At 40.6% G+C, this 14,601-nt stretch overlaps 2 protein-coding genes across 2 annotated transcripts in view; one reads left to right on the top strand and one right to left on the bottom strand.

Annotated features, from left to right (window-relative positions):
• The window catches only part of LOC106818130 (kidney mitochondrial carrier protein 1-like), a 12,406-nt gene extending 6,772 nt beyond the window's left edge, over positions 1-5,634 (top strand). Inside the window, exons 6-11 of the mRNA XM_014822849.1 lie at positions 298-396; positions 2,246-2,370; positions 2,899-2,959; positions 3,705-3,800; positions 4,065-4,145; positions 4,397-5,634. Coding sequence (XP_014678335.1) covers positions 298-396; positions 2,246-2,370; positions 2,899-2,959; positions 3,705-3,800; positions 4,065-4,145; positions 4,397-4,435 — 501 coding nt within the window. The 3' untranslated portion in view covers positions 4,436-5,634. The remainder of the gene's footprint in view (positions 1-297; positions 397-2,245; positions 2,371-2,898; positions 2,960-3,704; positions 3,801-4,064; positions 4,146-4,396) is intronic.
• A 2,910-nt stretch (positions 5,635-8,544) lies between these two features.
• On the bottom strand, positions 8,545-11,290 carry LOC106818129 (leucine-rich repeat-containing protein 63-like). The gene is made up of 8 exons (XM_014822848.1): positions 11,267-11,290; positions 10,740-10,842; positions 10,308-10,429; positions 9,826-9,947; positions 9,558-9,654; positions 9,214-9,297; positions 8,791-8,942; positions 8,545-8,557 (listed from the first exon to the last, which is right to left on the bottom strand). Exons 1-8 carry the CDS (start codon positions 11,288-11,290, stop codon positions 8,545-8,547), a joined length of 717 nt encoding a protein of 238 aa, XP_014678334.1.
• Between the last annotated feature and the right edge of the window lie 3,311 nt (positions 11,291-14,601).

Genomic DNA, 14,601 nt, shown 5'->3' with positions numbered 1-14,601 from the left:
TTCCAATAGTGCATCTAATGTGAACTCAATATAAGAGAGAACCTACCTTTTCTCTCTCTCTCTCTCTCTCTCTCTCTCTCTCTCTCTCTCTCTCTCTCTCTCTCTCTCTCTCTCTCGTCTCTCTGCCACTCACCCTCTTTGTTTTGTATTACTGTGTCTCTTTTCCATCTTCTCTTCCTCTTGTATTTCCCGTTTGTCTCCCCTTCCCTTTCTTCAAATATCTCGAACTTGGTCTAAAGTACTTATTGTCATATAGAAAAAAAATAGAATTATATATAATATCTGTTGAATCTGTAGGTGCGGATGCAAGCAAGCAACAAAGATTTCGTCCAACAAAATATGTTTAGGTCATTTGCAAATATCTACAAGCAGGAAGGAGTGAAGGGCTTATGGAGGGTAAGTTACTAACGTGCTAATTGTGATTCAAATGTTGTGGTTTTGCACCTTACTCTTGTCTCGCGTTTCCATCCTCTCCCAGCCTCCTATAATATATGTACAGCTGTGTGCTGTATCACTGTATGCAAGATGTATCATATACGATAATAGGATCACAAGCTGGCATTTGCGTAGTTAATCTGTATCGAGTAGGATTGATTTTTCGTCAATGTGTGCGCTTGTGTGGGCGTGCATGCATTATGTGTCTGAACAACTGCTGCTAAAGGAATTTGGCAATTTAAATTACTCACTGGCGTAAAACGCAACACATGTTTATTTTTGAAATGCTATCAGAGAACCTACCACGAAAAGAAATCTGAGGAATATGGTAAAAAAAATCGTCTGTGTGTGAAAAAAAAATGGTGCAAAAAAATCACCCATTCTCAATCGTGAACTAATAAGAGGCATTGAGCACGTGTTGTGCACATGCGTTACTATTAATGTAACACTGCCTGCAACTGATGCATTCTCCTTTAGGTGTGTAGGCACTGCTCTGTGTCTGATGTTTCCATTACTCAACATTCTTTATTCATAGCGTGTGCACAGCACGAGAATGTCAGTAGGTGGCTAGGTGCACATGATCAAGAATAGCATAAGGGTGAATCACTCAAAACCGATCCCACTGTATTAAAGCCAGAGCGCAGCACAGCAGCCTCATGTTATAGACATCACTCTCACAACACACATGCTATAAGCACTAACAGCGATGCCATTTTGTGCTGTACTTGAATTTTAAATGTTAAGAATAGTTTTTCGGTGTAACTTATAATAACATTTTGCAACTTTTGTCTTAATAAATGGATTGGGAATACAAACCATGCATCTTAATTTTTTTTAAATGCACATCGGCTGAGGAAAAAACAGTTACGCGGTGTGCATATAGTGGCATTAATGTTGGTTAATCATACAAAAACATGCTGTAATATAGCTTATGATTAATGTTTTAATCACATTTGTCCCAGATACTGTTGTAGTGGTGACAGACCACATATCTTTCAAGTTAGTTAAGCCTGGCGCACATTGCCGAACATTTTCCCGAACAAATGTTTTTGTCTGGCAATGTGCGGGTGGACAATTGCTGAGCGCACATTGCCGAACATTTTGCAGCGAACAATCTCGTGGCGCCGTCTAGTAGCTTTGTTGTAAAGAGTCACGTGATCGGCACATGATTGGGCACAAAAATCATGTGACCACATATTGTGCTACTATTTGTTACTACTTTACAAATGTTCCTAGACAAATGTTCGACATTCAGCACACATTGACGAACATTCGACGAACAATGTTCGAGATATCAAACATTTCCGATCTTCAGAAACATTGTTCGGAACAAATGTTCAGCGACTTTTTTCACCGCACATTGCCGAACATTTCATGGAATATTGCTACGATAATGTTTTTGAGCAAAATGTTCGGCAATGTACGCCGGGCTTTAGTTAGTTATCCCTCGTAGGTGCCTAGGTGGCACATAAGGCAGTCATCTTACAAGTACTTATGTGAAGAAGAGGCCTGGACAACCTCTCACTGAGTCACCCCACGTGGATTTAGCTTGCTGTTTTGGTGTTGCCATTATATATGTATATATGAAAAACGTCTTGTTTAAGAAATTGCTACACAAAGTTAGCAATGTCCGGCTAGTTTCGACTTGTGGTAGTCTTCGTCAGTTTTTTCTAACTTTTTACAGCTGAAAAAAACTGCTTTTCAGCGTGTTTTCTCCTCCTTATATACCCTAGGTCCCTGTACACGAGGGGGCGCCAAAAGGGGGCGCCGGGAGGTTCATCTTTCAAGTACTGCTGGCTTTGTGTTTCAGGGTGTGGGTCCAACAGCACAGAGGGCAGCAGTTGTCGCGGGTGTGGAGCTTTCTCTCTACGACATGTGCAAGAAACACATCATCCACCGTGATCTTCTTGGAGACAACGTCTACACACACCTCATGTTAGTACAAATCACTTCGTTTAGGCCTAAAAAAAAGACGTTTGTTTCCGCTAACCCGACCGAGTCCATTTTAAACCGCCGTGTCGAAACTTTTTGTGATCGGCCAAAAAAAAAATTATTAAAAAAATGCCAACGTGATATCGATCGGTGAATGCATTGATTTGTCTTTGAAGTCATTATATGGGCTGTTATAAGTATAAAACAAGTATTGTTAGAATACAAAAAATAAATAAAAAAAGTTTCCTGCCTACCGTGTCCAATTTTTTTCAGCTCGTTAGCGGAAACAAACATCTTTTTTTCTTAGGCCTTACCAATGGAAACAAAATAAGGTCTCACACAAGATCTCTTTAATGATTACTCTATTCTTGTCAAGGTAAACAAAGAGCGGTCCCAACATAATTCCCACATCTAGCCCCATTTTTAACCATTACAAAGGAAAACTGACATGTCGATTAAACCTTCACTTTTCAGAGTAATATTATGTATTTTGAATAACTGCAACTATTTTATCGCACTATTTATACACAGATCTAGTTTCATCGCTGGCCTGGGTGGAGCAATAACGTCAAACCCAATAGATGTTATAAAGGTGTGGTATACAATCGTGTTCTCTATCTGTATTATAAGTGCTTGTACAGGTAGGTCCCGTTTTACGACAGGGTTAGGTTCCAGTAAAACGAAGTCGTAAAACAAGACCAAATTATAACGCAATTAAATGCTATCATACCACCCACAATGCACCACGAAAATTGCTCCATATTGCGTGTTTGGACTCACAGGCGTTGTTTTTTAAAACGATCTTTTTTGTTAGTTTCAATTTTTTAGGTAATTTTGAAAAGGTCGTTATTGTGAAGTCGTAAAATGTACCATCGTAAAACGGTATCTACCTGTACTAGGCATGTTCATGCGTGCTTGAAGATAAGGTTCTAGACTTCTGTAATGCATACCAGTATCATAATCATGCCTTAGAGAGTACAGCATCTATTACTTGATGCAAGTTACCATTCACGAGGTGTAGGGCCATGGTCTCGCAAGAAACTAGGGGCATCATCACACTAACCGTGTCAACAAGAAGTTAACAAATTGCAATCATTCCATGTTTTTCCAATTTTCCATTCCAAGTGCTCTAAGACATGTTAGGCTCACTTTAGACACTTTGCATTACGCAAGCATCACCAGTAAGTATTGCAATGGCCAGAAAAATACAAGAACGGTCAGAAAGACTGTTCGAAGTCAATACTTTGAAATGAGATGAAACTCTATTGAGGTATTTGGATACGCTTATCTTACTCAAGAGTATGGCAAACCCTAATGATATAATTTGGTGTTGCCAGACACGCATGATGTCTCAACGCAACCTGAGATTATTGCCAGTAGAGGGCGTGCAAAGTTCGGCGATTTATACAGGATCACTGGACTGTGCCATACAGGTACCTGCTTTCGTTTCCAGCTTGTTCCGTTTAGATGTGACACATATTGGTGTCTGAGTGACCTTTGCACTTCGATTTTTGTCGAATATTCACATATTTGAATATTGATCAGCTTGATTCATAAGATTGAATGACTGTAGAACGTTTTTATTCATTGTTTCAACTCTGAGTGTAACTTTACTGTATAGTTTGTTCGTGTGCTCACTCTGTGAGTTGTACAGTATTGATTTCTGATGATTGCTCTAACAACATGCCTGGTTTCAGACGGTGCGAACAGAGGGTGTTATGGCTCTGTACAAGGGTTTTATTCCGTCCTGGATGAGGTTAGGACCATGGAACGTAATCGTATCCTTTTTAGAGATTCACCATGGCTAGCTGTCACATCTGTCCTTTCTGTTTGCGGTTGTAATTATTTATAGTTATGCACAACTTTCCATTTAAAGTCAGCTGCTGCTGCGCCTGGCTTCCGAGCGAATTAGACTTTAAGATTCTGTAAATTTGGTATCAGTTTGTTTAGAACCTTGATCTAAATGTTTTGCAAGCACTCGTTAACTGGCTCGGTAATCTCGTTGTTTTATGCTTAACCTCTCGTTCAGTTCTTTCTCACGTATGAACAGCTAAAGTTACTCTACTGACAGGCGTCGTCCTCGCAGATGTAGCCAGCATCCAACCAAGTGTAATGCTAACAACAATGGGATTATGCTGAACGCACAAACATCAACCTGTATCCCCGAAAAGCAATGAAATGCCACACGACCTATTTAGTCAATTCACCATTTAGTCATTTTTGTTTCATTATTTTTATTTTAGTGCATTAGGAGGCGATGGCTAAGATATTAGCTACAGATTTAATGTAAATGGTCTAGGAGTGTAATGTACAAAACTGCTGATCCAACCAGAACATGGGCGAATAGAAACTGATTTTAAATAAAATAAGCCAAAGGCATTCATTATGTTAGTTGTACACCAGAAATGGTTCGCCTGGTATAGAGCATGCAAGTATTCTGCATTAACACGTTACATATGAGAAATATATAATACATTTCTTTTGCACTCCCTCATGCTTATTGTCAAAATTTGTTTGGAATGCCCAAAGTATCGCAGGCAGTTCCTTCTGGTGTTTTTTTTTACGTTGCCCAAAATATGTCGGCGTTAAACGATTGGAAGGACCATGTAGCATCGTGATTTTAGTGGATTCGTAAGTAAATAGCACTGTGTGTACATTATTTATATCAATCACACCAGAACAGTGACAGGATTTTAAGTCGGTGAATTCCAAGACTCTGGGCGTTTTTTTACCTGGTTATTGAGATGTGGGTGGCACCCTTGCAGCTTATTCATGTATAATGAGCGTGAACATGATCTCCGTTTTGCTTTCAAACGGTGAATATGTTAGGTTCTTAGTGAATGACTTACACAATCCATTTTTTACAATTGACTGTGAACTCTATGACAGCTTTATCATATTGGAAGTGATTATGGTATTAGAAATGTTAAACTAAATTTAATATATACTTGAAATTTCATCATGCAGTATCTTTGTGAATACATGGAAAATAGTGGTACATTGCACGAAATGCTTTATACAATTTTATAAGGTGTTTAATAGTATATACTAGTGCCAAACCACTACAATTTGTGCATAGATATTTACAAGTACCCTAATCAAAGTTATTTGGCCTTAGCTAAATTCAGCCATCTGGGATTGTAATAATATAAGTTACACAGTCCTACAACGTTCTGTTGCAATCACTTGTATTTTTAGGCTTATTGTCATCTAAAATGACACAATAGCAATAAAATTGCGTGGATAAATGAGCCACTTTACAAGCTACAAAATTCGTTATTGGTACGTTTTTCAAAAACCGATTTCTATTATGACAAACCAGCTTGTTTAATGACGTGATGAATGATTATAATTCCACTGTGTAAATTTACTGCGTGCATTGTGCGCTACAGCCTGGCCGTTTGGATGGTGCCTGACACATTTAAACGAATGGTCTTGGTTTTCAACAGCCACACACCACATACTAGAGTGAATAAGCATGAATTTCATGTCGTCAATGTAACAACCTCAGTCGTACAAACGAGGCTTGCCACAAAATCAGCAGGAGTAACACCACAATTAAAAAAATCTTTGTTTACCCTCACCCAACCCAGGCTGAAAGTTTGGGTAGGTAGGTAGGCTTCTTCTTTTTTTGAGGGGGGTCTTTTTACAAATTCAGCATGGTGTCTACATGCTCGGGTGTGCTTGTGTGGAGATACCTTTTATGTTGAACGTTTGTTTTGCTTGGTACATATAATGTATTGCCTACAGATTTATATAATGTACAGTGATACAATTTGTTTAAAAAAAAAGAATGGGAAAGATCAATAACATTGTTTGAGTCGGCCCCTTTTTGGCGGGTCGATCGGGTGAGGGCAAACAAACAATATTTTTATCATGGCCCAAAATAAAAAGATGATAAGTGAACATCACTCCTGATACTACAACCGTGGATAAACTGTAACAACGTCGAAACAACGTGTACGAGAAAAGCTGGCACGGATCGAAGGCCCGTTATTCAACGGGTGGCTGTGACGGAGCCCCAAGCCAGTAGTCGCACCAAAGAGCAATCAAGCTCGGATTCAGCAAGGAGTCTCAGGCTTCCCTTGAGACACAGCGAGGCATCTCATGCTTCCCTTGAGACACAGCGAGGCATCTCATGCATCATGAGACGCACCGAGGCATCTCATGCGTCGCTTGAGACAGCAAGGCATCTCATGCATCGCTTGAGACACAGCGAGGCATCTCACGCGTAGCTTGAGACACAGCGAGGCATCTTACGCCTCGCTTGAGTCGCAGCGCAGCAGCCGCGTGAGCGACGCAGCCTCGGTCGTGAAGCGACTGCCGCACGACAGTGAGCAGCAGCGGAATCGGAACGGCAGTCCGCGGACGCCGAAGGCCTCCCGTGCCGGCCTCGTTACGACGAGCTCGTCGGTGAGCCTCGCTCCTCCACAGCAGTCGCATGAGCGCCCCCTGGTGAGGCAACGAGGAGCTGTTAGCATGAGCGCCCCCTGGTGAGGCAATTAACGAGGAGCTGTTAGCATAAGCCTCAACGTACTGAAGGGTGGTTCAATAACTGCTACTACTGTCGTTTGTACTATTGTTATAATTATGTTGTTATTACTCCATAATTATTCACTCCTATACTTACACCATTATTATTACTGTTGTTGTTTTTATTATTACTATTACTGGTATTAACAACAACTATGTTGCTTTTCTATTACTAATATTATTTGTTCTGTTATTTGTGTTACTGTTAACATTGCTAGGTTTAGATAGTAAGTACAAAGACATCTTTCGATGTCACTCCTGCAAGTGCTGCGGATATTTAAGAGTTTGGATAAGGCACTGTTACACGCACTGTGCTAGCAGATTCTTGATCTCTTCTGGAATATCACGTCTGTTGCCTAGGCCAGCTGTTTCCATTGCAGTCCATGCGAGGTGAACTAGTCTCTAAAAATAGCAGAATTGCTGATATGTGCATGTGCGCGCATGTGTGGTTTCCATATATAAATGGAACACATCTTTGGCTGGCATGATAGACCTCTGTGAGTATACCCTCCCACAGATGCAGGATGCACCAGTACCTAAACATAGTAACGTACGTTGCTCACACGCGTGCTAGCGCAAACTCAAATGAGGCCATCCTTGAAAAATTCTATGTTTGCTGTCCCCCGACCCATGATTTTTTTAGTGGGTAGGTAGGTAGGTATTTTGTGTGTGTGAGGCATAATAGTTATTTTAAGTCTGTCCTCATGTTTGCCACACATGCTTTGTGTTTCAGTCTTAACTATGAAGAATGTATATGCACCTTCCAGAATACCAGTAGAAGAGTTATATTTATATTTATATTTATATAGACAAAAAAACAAAACTGAAACACAAAATGGAACACAAAATGTCAAAAAAAACTTGGGTCACAGCTATTTTTGTGGGTCGGTCGGAGGACAGCAAACATAGAATTTTTTATGGATGGCCCGAACACGTTTCCGAACAAGCCGATCACCTGTGGCCGCTGCGTGGTCGAGTCTTTCCAGAATATCGGATGCATCATGTTATTTGCGACACGCAGATATCGCAGCTTCAGTTTCAGAGCTCCGGCTGGCATCGCTGCGAGCTGGTTTCCCTCAACATTCAGAAATATCAGGTCACTGGAACACAAACCAGAGTATTAGGCCGGGTCACAAAGGTCACGTACAGGCGAATATTTACGCAGGCGGTATCCGTAATCTTTTGTTCCAGTGATTTTAATGGCGAGTTTAGCATGAATTTGCTTCATTTTCAGGTTACCTAAGTTTTCCTATGTCATTTGGCAGGTCCACAAGCTTGTTAAATGATAGATCTAGAATCTTCAGTTTCCTGAGATTGAATAAACTGGAAATTGAAAGGCAATGGCATCATTTATACAAATAACACACCCATAGTATTCTGATTGGTAGGGTGGTACAGTGGCAGTTAACAGCAGAAGTATACAAAATAACCAAGCTTTCTCCAAGCAGTTCTTTTTCAGCAACCATTTTGTTACTATAACAAACTGTTTACAAACTGACCATTATATGAAAAAGAATGGTCTATCAATAAACATCTAATAATGACAGGCAAGGATCTATCTATATGTTCATGAGTGAGTGGGAGCACAACATCTGTTGCTGTTTCTGGTGAGGGAGCTATACAGTGCTGATCTACTAGATGTTTCTAAGTGTGTTTACTGTAAGTTTTAAAAATCTCTGAATTGATTCCGCAGTGTTTTGAGAATCCTCCACTCCCACCCTACCCACTTATTCATCCTTATTAGATAGAACCTTCTCTGGTAGATCTGCTGTTCTTTATCAAGGCCATGGGTGCTGCTGATAGTACCTAGTAGAATCAGGAGTGAATAATAATAGATTCTATAGATAATATCTATTATTATGCACTCCTGGCACCTGGTAGAATGTATACCTCTGTGGCAGTGTTGACACCAGGCAGAAGGACACTATCAGTGTGTGCAACTGCTGCAACTGACACAGCTCTGTGGGAATTGCGTTGATGGGGTTATTCCTCAGTTTTAGTACTTGCAGTTGAAGACACCGCATAACTTCAGCTGGAATCTCCTGCAAATTGCAAAACCACGTGGAAGCACGATAGTAGCTGACAGAGCTGGGACCAGCAATGGTGTGAATCCAGGATTTTTTTCTCATTTAGTATAGACAGTATATAATGTAATATTATAGATGGGATACATGCTAGTCTAACATATTGCTACAGTTGCACATCAACCAGTCCACAGACAATCACCATACATATAGTTAATAATATATTATAGAGATCAATGCTAGTAAACCTTTATAGGTGGTCTTGCCTGTGTCCTATTAAATAGCTTACCTGAAGATCATTGAATGACAGATTGAGGTATGTGAGGCTGTTCACAAGGGGTTGCATATCTGGCAGGCTTGCAATAAAATAACCCTGAAAAGACATCATTCACACTGCAACCTTCAAGTTTCAACAGTAAAAATCAATTGACTCTCATCATATACATGGTACACACAGTACACACACTGGTCATTTGTGGCCAGCTAAATTGAGAATATTAAAAACAATCATAATTAAGTCATTCATTGAAAAATTATCATTCTTCTACTTTATTTAATAGTCACTATAATGATAATAATAAATAATTATAATTACAATAAAGCAGACACTGAATAAATTTGCAACGCACTTACTTTCAGTGACAAGGTCACTCCTCCCATCGCTAGTGAATGTAAGATTGCTAACTCTGAGCTGGTTATGCCGGCATCTGCAGGTAATGCTAGCGGAACACTAGAAAACAATTGGGAGAAACTTGCGTAACCCCACATTTCCTTGTCACATTTCCTATCAGTCGACACTATGCTGGTTGACTGCAAGGTGTATTTATTGTCATATTATAGTGCCTCAATATTACTTTTTAAATATTATACTTATTCCTGACACTATAGTCGGCATGTGAACCTTGAGGTTTGTTTATTTAACCACTTGTCGTCATTTTCTTGCCCTGGCCACACTGTTTGGACAGCTCTCTGAACTACGCCCGACTCCATATTATCACTCCAAGCAGCTAGATCGGGCAGAATCTGTACAAAAATACGCCTAGACATGTATGACTGTATGGATTTACCATTAGTGACGCTGAGAGGGTCTATGTCCCCCAGGGTACTGCCGGAACGTACCCTGGGTACTATCTAAATATGCCAGACCCGTAACCTGCGCCACTCCACTAACGATCTTAGGGAGTCGGCCTAGCCTACTCCCTAACCCGTAACCATATCAAATAGTGACGAGGGTACGTTACGGCAGTACCCCTGGGGGACATAGACCCTATGAGCATTAGTGACAGCTTTAGATGTACATAGAGTATCTCAAACAATTGCGACATTTGTCACCCTTCTCCCACACCTGTCTGAACTTGTTCGAATGCCTTGCTGTGCACACACCTTCATCACTGCAGCAGGTCCATGGGTTGGCTGCGACTTCCCTAGGTAGTTACGGACTACCCATACTACTTCCAGTAAAAGCTGGTACACTGGAACTCTGTTCTTTACTGAGGCAATATCACCTGCACAGTGCAAATATCATGCGATATGAATTTAGTCACAAGGAACTGTTGCAGTAAGCAGCAACTCCATTCCCATAGTATTTGTTCTCAATATGATCTAAATATATCTCATATATTAGTATATATATATATTATGAGATATTTATGATATATGAGAAACAAATACATAATTATATATATACTATATAATATATATATATATATATATATATATATATCATATCATATCATATATCATATATCTCATTTAAGCTTATGAAAGAATATGAATAATAGAAGTTACATGCAAAAGTATACAAGTTTCACCTACCATCATCAGAGAGCAAGACAGAATTCAGTCTATCACATTTAGCGTTCATCCTGCCTGCCAGAACCTCGGTCAACTTCCGATAATTTTGCTTGGATAATACCACCTGCAAATTAATCAAACACAGGATATATTAATAATTAAAAACATCTGAGCTGAGTGTACCAACAGGAATTTTCTAAGATTACCAATGTATTAAAAACTGGGTACCTTGGAAAGTGCTTGTGCTTCCTTTTGCCACAAATCCTGGCTTGGTTCGTGCAGAAAATCTTGTAGAGTAAAATTTTCTTGCTGGCGATCCTTCATCTGCTTTTCTGGCGTCGACTTGTAATTGTCGAATCCATGCCTCCTGTGAAACACTCTTAATGGGAATGAAGTCAACATGCTGCCATATTCACCCCTGACTTGGCAGGATGTATGATGTGAGCCTACCGGTTTATAGCGGTTAACGCCTTCACAGGTGCTTGGGGGACAGAGGGCGCCACGCGTCTCATATTCTACGCTGGATATGCTTCGGCTTTCTTTCACACCGCAGTTGTCAGTGCCGTCTGCATTATTCACACTTGTGGCCCTTGATTGATCAGGCAGCCTACTGCAATCCTCATTTGAATAAATTGCAGCGCTGTCTGCATCTTCTCTGAAAATAGACTGTCCAATTTTTACAACTTTATTGTGCTTTCATATAATATATACTGTCCAACTATACAAATTCTGTATCAGTGTATGGTACATAACCTCATAAAGATTAGTTTTCCAAGTCCAAATTAATTGGGACTATACTGAAGACAGAGACTGAGGTAGAGACGAAGTTCATCAAAGAGACAGATCAAAACTGCAGCTAGCAGTAGAAAAAGCTTCAAATTTGCAATTAACCAAAGTCAAAGAGGAAAGAAGAGAATTCCAATATGAAATGATGGGAACAAAGAAGCTAAAAACTTCATCACTAATTTATTACGGTACCGGTACTCTACACTCCATCAGTCCATGGTCATGATTTTGATTAGGCATCACTGATTCTCATTGTAATTTTTAAAAATAGTACTCGACTTACACACTTTTAGTTTTACCTCATCGTTGACACATTGAATGTATTTTGTGACCGTTGACGTTGTCGTACGTGTACGAATTCCACTTGCGATTGTGTACTCTGACAAAAAACTTTTTGTAAGGGATCGAGTTTTGCAGGTCTTGGTTTTCTTAGCAGAAGCCTTGGTTTTCCTTTTTCTAACAACGGCATCGTATACCCTCCTGTGGCAGTGCCCTGTAAATTCAGAACTTGTACTATAATCAAGCTATTTTGTCTCCAGCTCCAGCAGTGGGTAGATTTTCAATTACAAATACAATTCCCCATTTCAAACTCCGCGGAAATTACAATGCCGTTTCCATGGTTATGGGCAGATACTAATTATTTCCGCCAGATGGCGCCGCATTATCAGGGACCTCCTAAACACCGAATTAACTCATGAAGACTCGAAACGCACCTACTTAATCCTCGGAATAACTTAATCCTCGAAGAAATCAAATTAATTAACTCTTGAATACTCGAGATGACTCGAACTGTTTCGAAATGTCTCGAAATCCACGTGATTAACACACGAAAAAACTTGAAATCGATCTTTATCAGATGGGGTGTTGTATATTGGACATTATATATAATGTCCAATATTTACCATTGTCCTAAATACAATACAATCCAATGAATCCATATAATTATGTATTTTCCCATGCACATCTCTCCCGGGCTCACCCCTGCCCATTTTAAGCGTAGATCGGCTGAATAAAATTATCTTGGCTGGCAACGGTGATGAGCGACCCGAGCACCATAAAAAATTGTGACAGGATGCTGCGGCCAAAGTGAACATTTTCGATCGGAGTTTGTCATGCATATCTCTCTACGGCATGCCCCTGCCCATTTTGAACGTCTAACATTGATTAAAGATATATATATCTTGGCTCGCAATGGTGGCGAGCGAAGCGAGCGCCATTTTTCTTTACATTGGCAGAGGGAAAACATGTGGCGGGATGCCGCGGCCAAAGTGAAAATTTTAGATCGGATTTTACAATGCACATCTCTCGCCGCCATGCCCCAGTATTTCTTACGTAGAAATTCTTTCCTACGTAGAAATTCTTTCCTACACACCGTGTGCATGTGTGAACGCACGCGCGTGTGTGTGTGAGTGTGTGCGTGTGCGTGAGTACCGTGTGTGTGTGTGTGTGTGTGTGTGTGCGTGCGTGCGTGCGTGCGTGCGCGCGCGCGCGCGTGTGTGTCTTGTGTAGGTGGGTGGGTCGTTGGGATGTGCGTGTGTGCGTATAAAACAAACCAAAAAAAGCTCTGCAAAACCCAACCGTCGCCTCCACGTTGATGTAGGGTGGACAACATTATGACTTGAGTAGTTCACTGCGGCATACACAATACATGATGGGTAACGGTGGATGATCCTTATAGGTGTGACACTAATGGAAACAAAGTCATTGTGTAAGTCTAAAACATATATATGTATTTATACTCTGTATTAATTTTGTTGTTGTGCATAATCGTGAGGATGGATCGATTATCGTGATATAGACGAGGAGAGATGGTGAGATGCTGGGCAGGGCTTCATCATCATGATATGGACGAAGAGTGATGGTGAAATACTGGGCATGGCTTTATCACCATGATATGGACGAGGAGAGATGGTGAGATACTGGAGAGGCTGCATCGTGATGATATGGACGAGGAGTGATGGTGAGATACTGGAGAGGCTGCATCATGATGATATAGACGAGGAGTGATGGTGAGATACTGGGGAGGCTTCATCATGATGATATAGACGAGGAGAGATGGTGAGATACTGGGGAGGCTGCATCATGATGATATAGACGAGGAGAGATGGTGAGATACTGGGGAGGCTGCATCATGATGATATAGACGAGAAGAGATGGTGAGATGCTGGAGAGGCTTTATCATGATGATATAGACGAGAAGAGATGGTGAGATGCTGGAGAAGCTTCTATCATAATGATATAGACGAGGAAAGGTGGTGAGATACTGGAGAGGGGTTCATGATGATGATGTGGATGAGGAGGGATGGTGAGATACTGGGGAGGACTTAATCATGATAATATAGACGTACAGTTAGAGTTAGGGCTAATGGGTACTGGCCAGCACTATCTGCCTTATTTCATTGCAAAGTCTGCGTACCTACCTGAGCTATCAGAAAAGTTGCTCACCGCTATACCTTAATTAATACTGGCCAGCGTGGCCTGCCTTATTTCATAGCAAATTCTGCGTTTGTGAGCTATTAGAAAAGTTGGTCACCGCTATAACTTAATACTAGTCAGTGCCTCCTGCGATATTTCATAGCATGTGGGCGAATCATTTGGACGGACCAACTTTATCGATGTGACACCGGCGTTTGCTTCCACAGACAAGTACACGGTTAGGTCGTGAACTAAAGTGTTTCAGTGGTGTTTTCAGAATGGAAGCGCCTATTGACTCATCTGAAATCGATGTATGTGTCATTGGAGCCGAAATATCAGGCGTTGTCACTGCCAAATGTCTTCAAGAGTCTAACCTTTCAGTTGTAGTTTTAGAGAAAACTGACCACGTTGGTGGGTTGTGGCAATTCTCAGACGATGGCTATGGAGCTATGACATGTACTCACATGTAAGATAATATACAATGTAATATAATATATTTACGTACAATGTAAATATACTAGTTATTTAGCATTTACAATGTAAATATATAATACATATTGTATATATTATATAATGTCAGTGTACGTTTCACTCTAGCGGAGCGAATTTGCATCACACACACGTGCGCGCACACACACACGCGCACACACACACACACACACACACACACACACACACACAC

This window comes from Priapulus caudatus, unplaced genomic scaffold (assembly GCF_000485595.1).
Source record: "Priapulus caudatus unplaced genomic scaffold, Priapulus_caudatus-5.0.1 Scaffold2044, whole genome shotgun sequence".
Classification (NCBI taxonomy): Eukaryota; Metazoa; Priapulida; class Priapulimorpha; order Priapulimorphida; family Priapulidae; genus Priapulus; species Priapulus caudatus.
Note: the sequence above shows the minus strand (reverse complement) of the source record. Positions and strands in the feature narration are given on the sequence as shown.

Coding starts and splice junctions, on each gene's coding strand:
- LOC106818129 (XM_014822848.1), bottom strand. CDS start 11,290: ATGCAGACGGCACTGACAACTGCG. Junction 10,430..10,739: donor TGTCTTGCTCTCTGATGATG/GTAGGTGAAACT, acceptor TGCACTGTGCAG/GTGATATTGCCTCAGTAAAG. Junction 9,948..10,307: donor GACCTGCTGCAGTGATGAAG/GTGTGTGCACAG, acceptor ATTTTTGTACAG/ATTCTGCCCGATCTAGCTGC.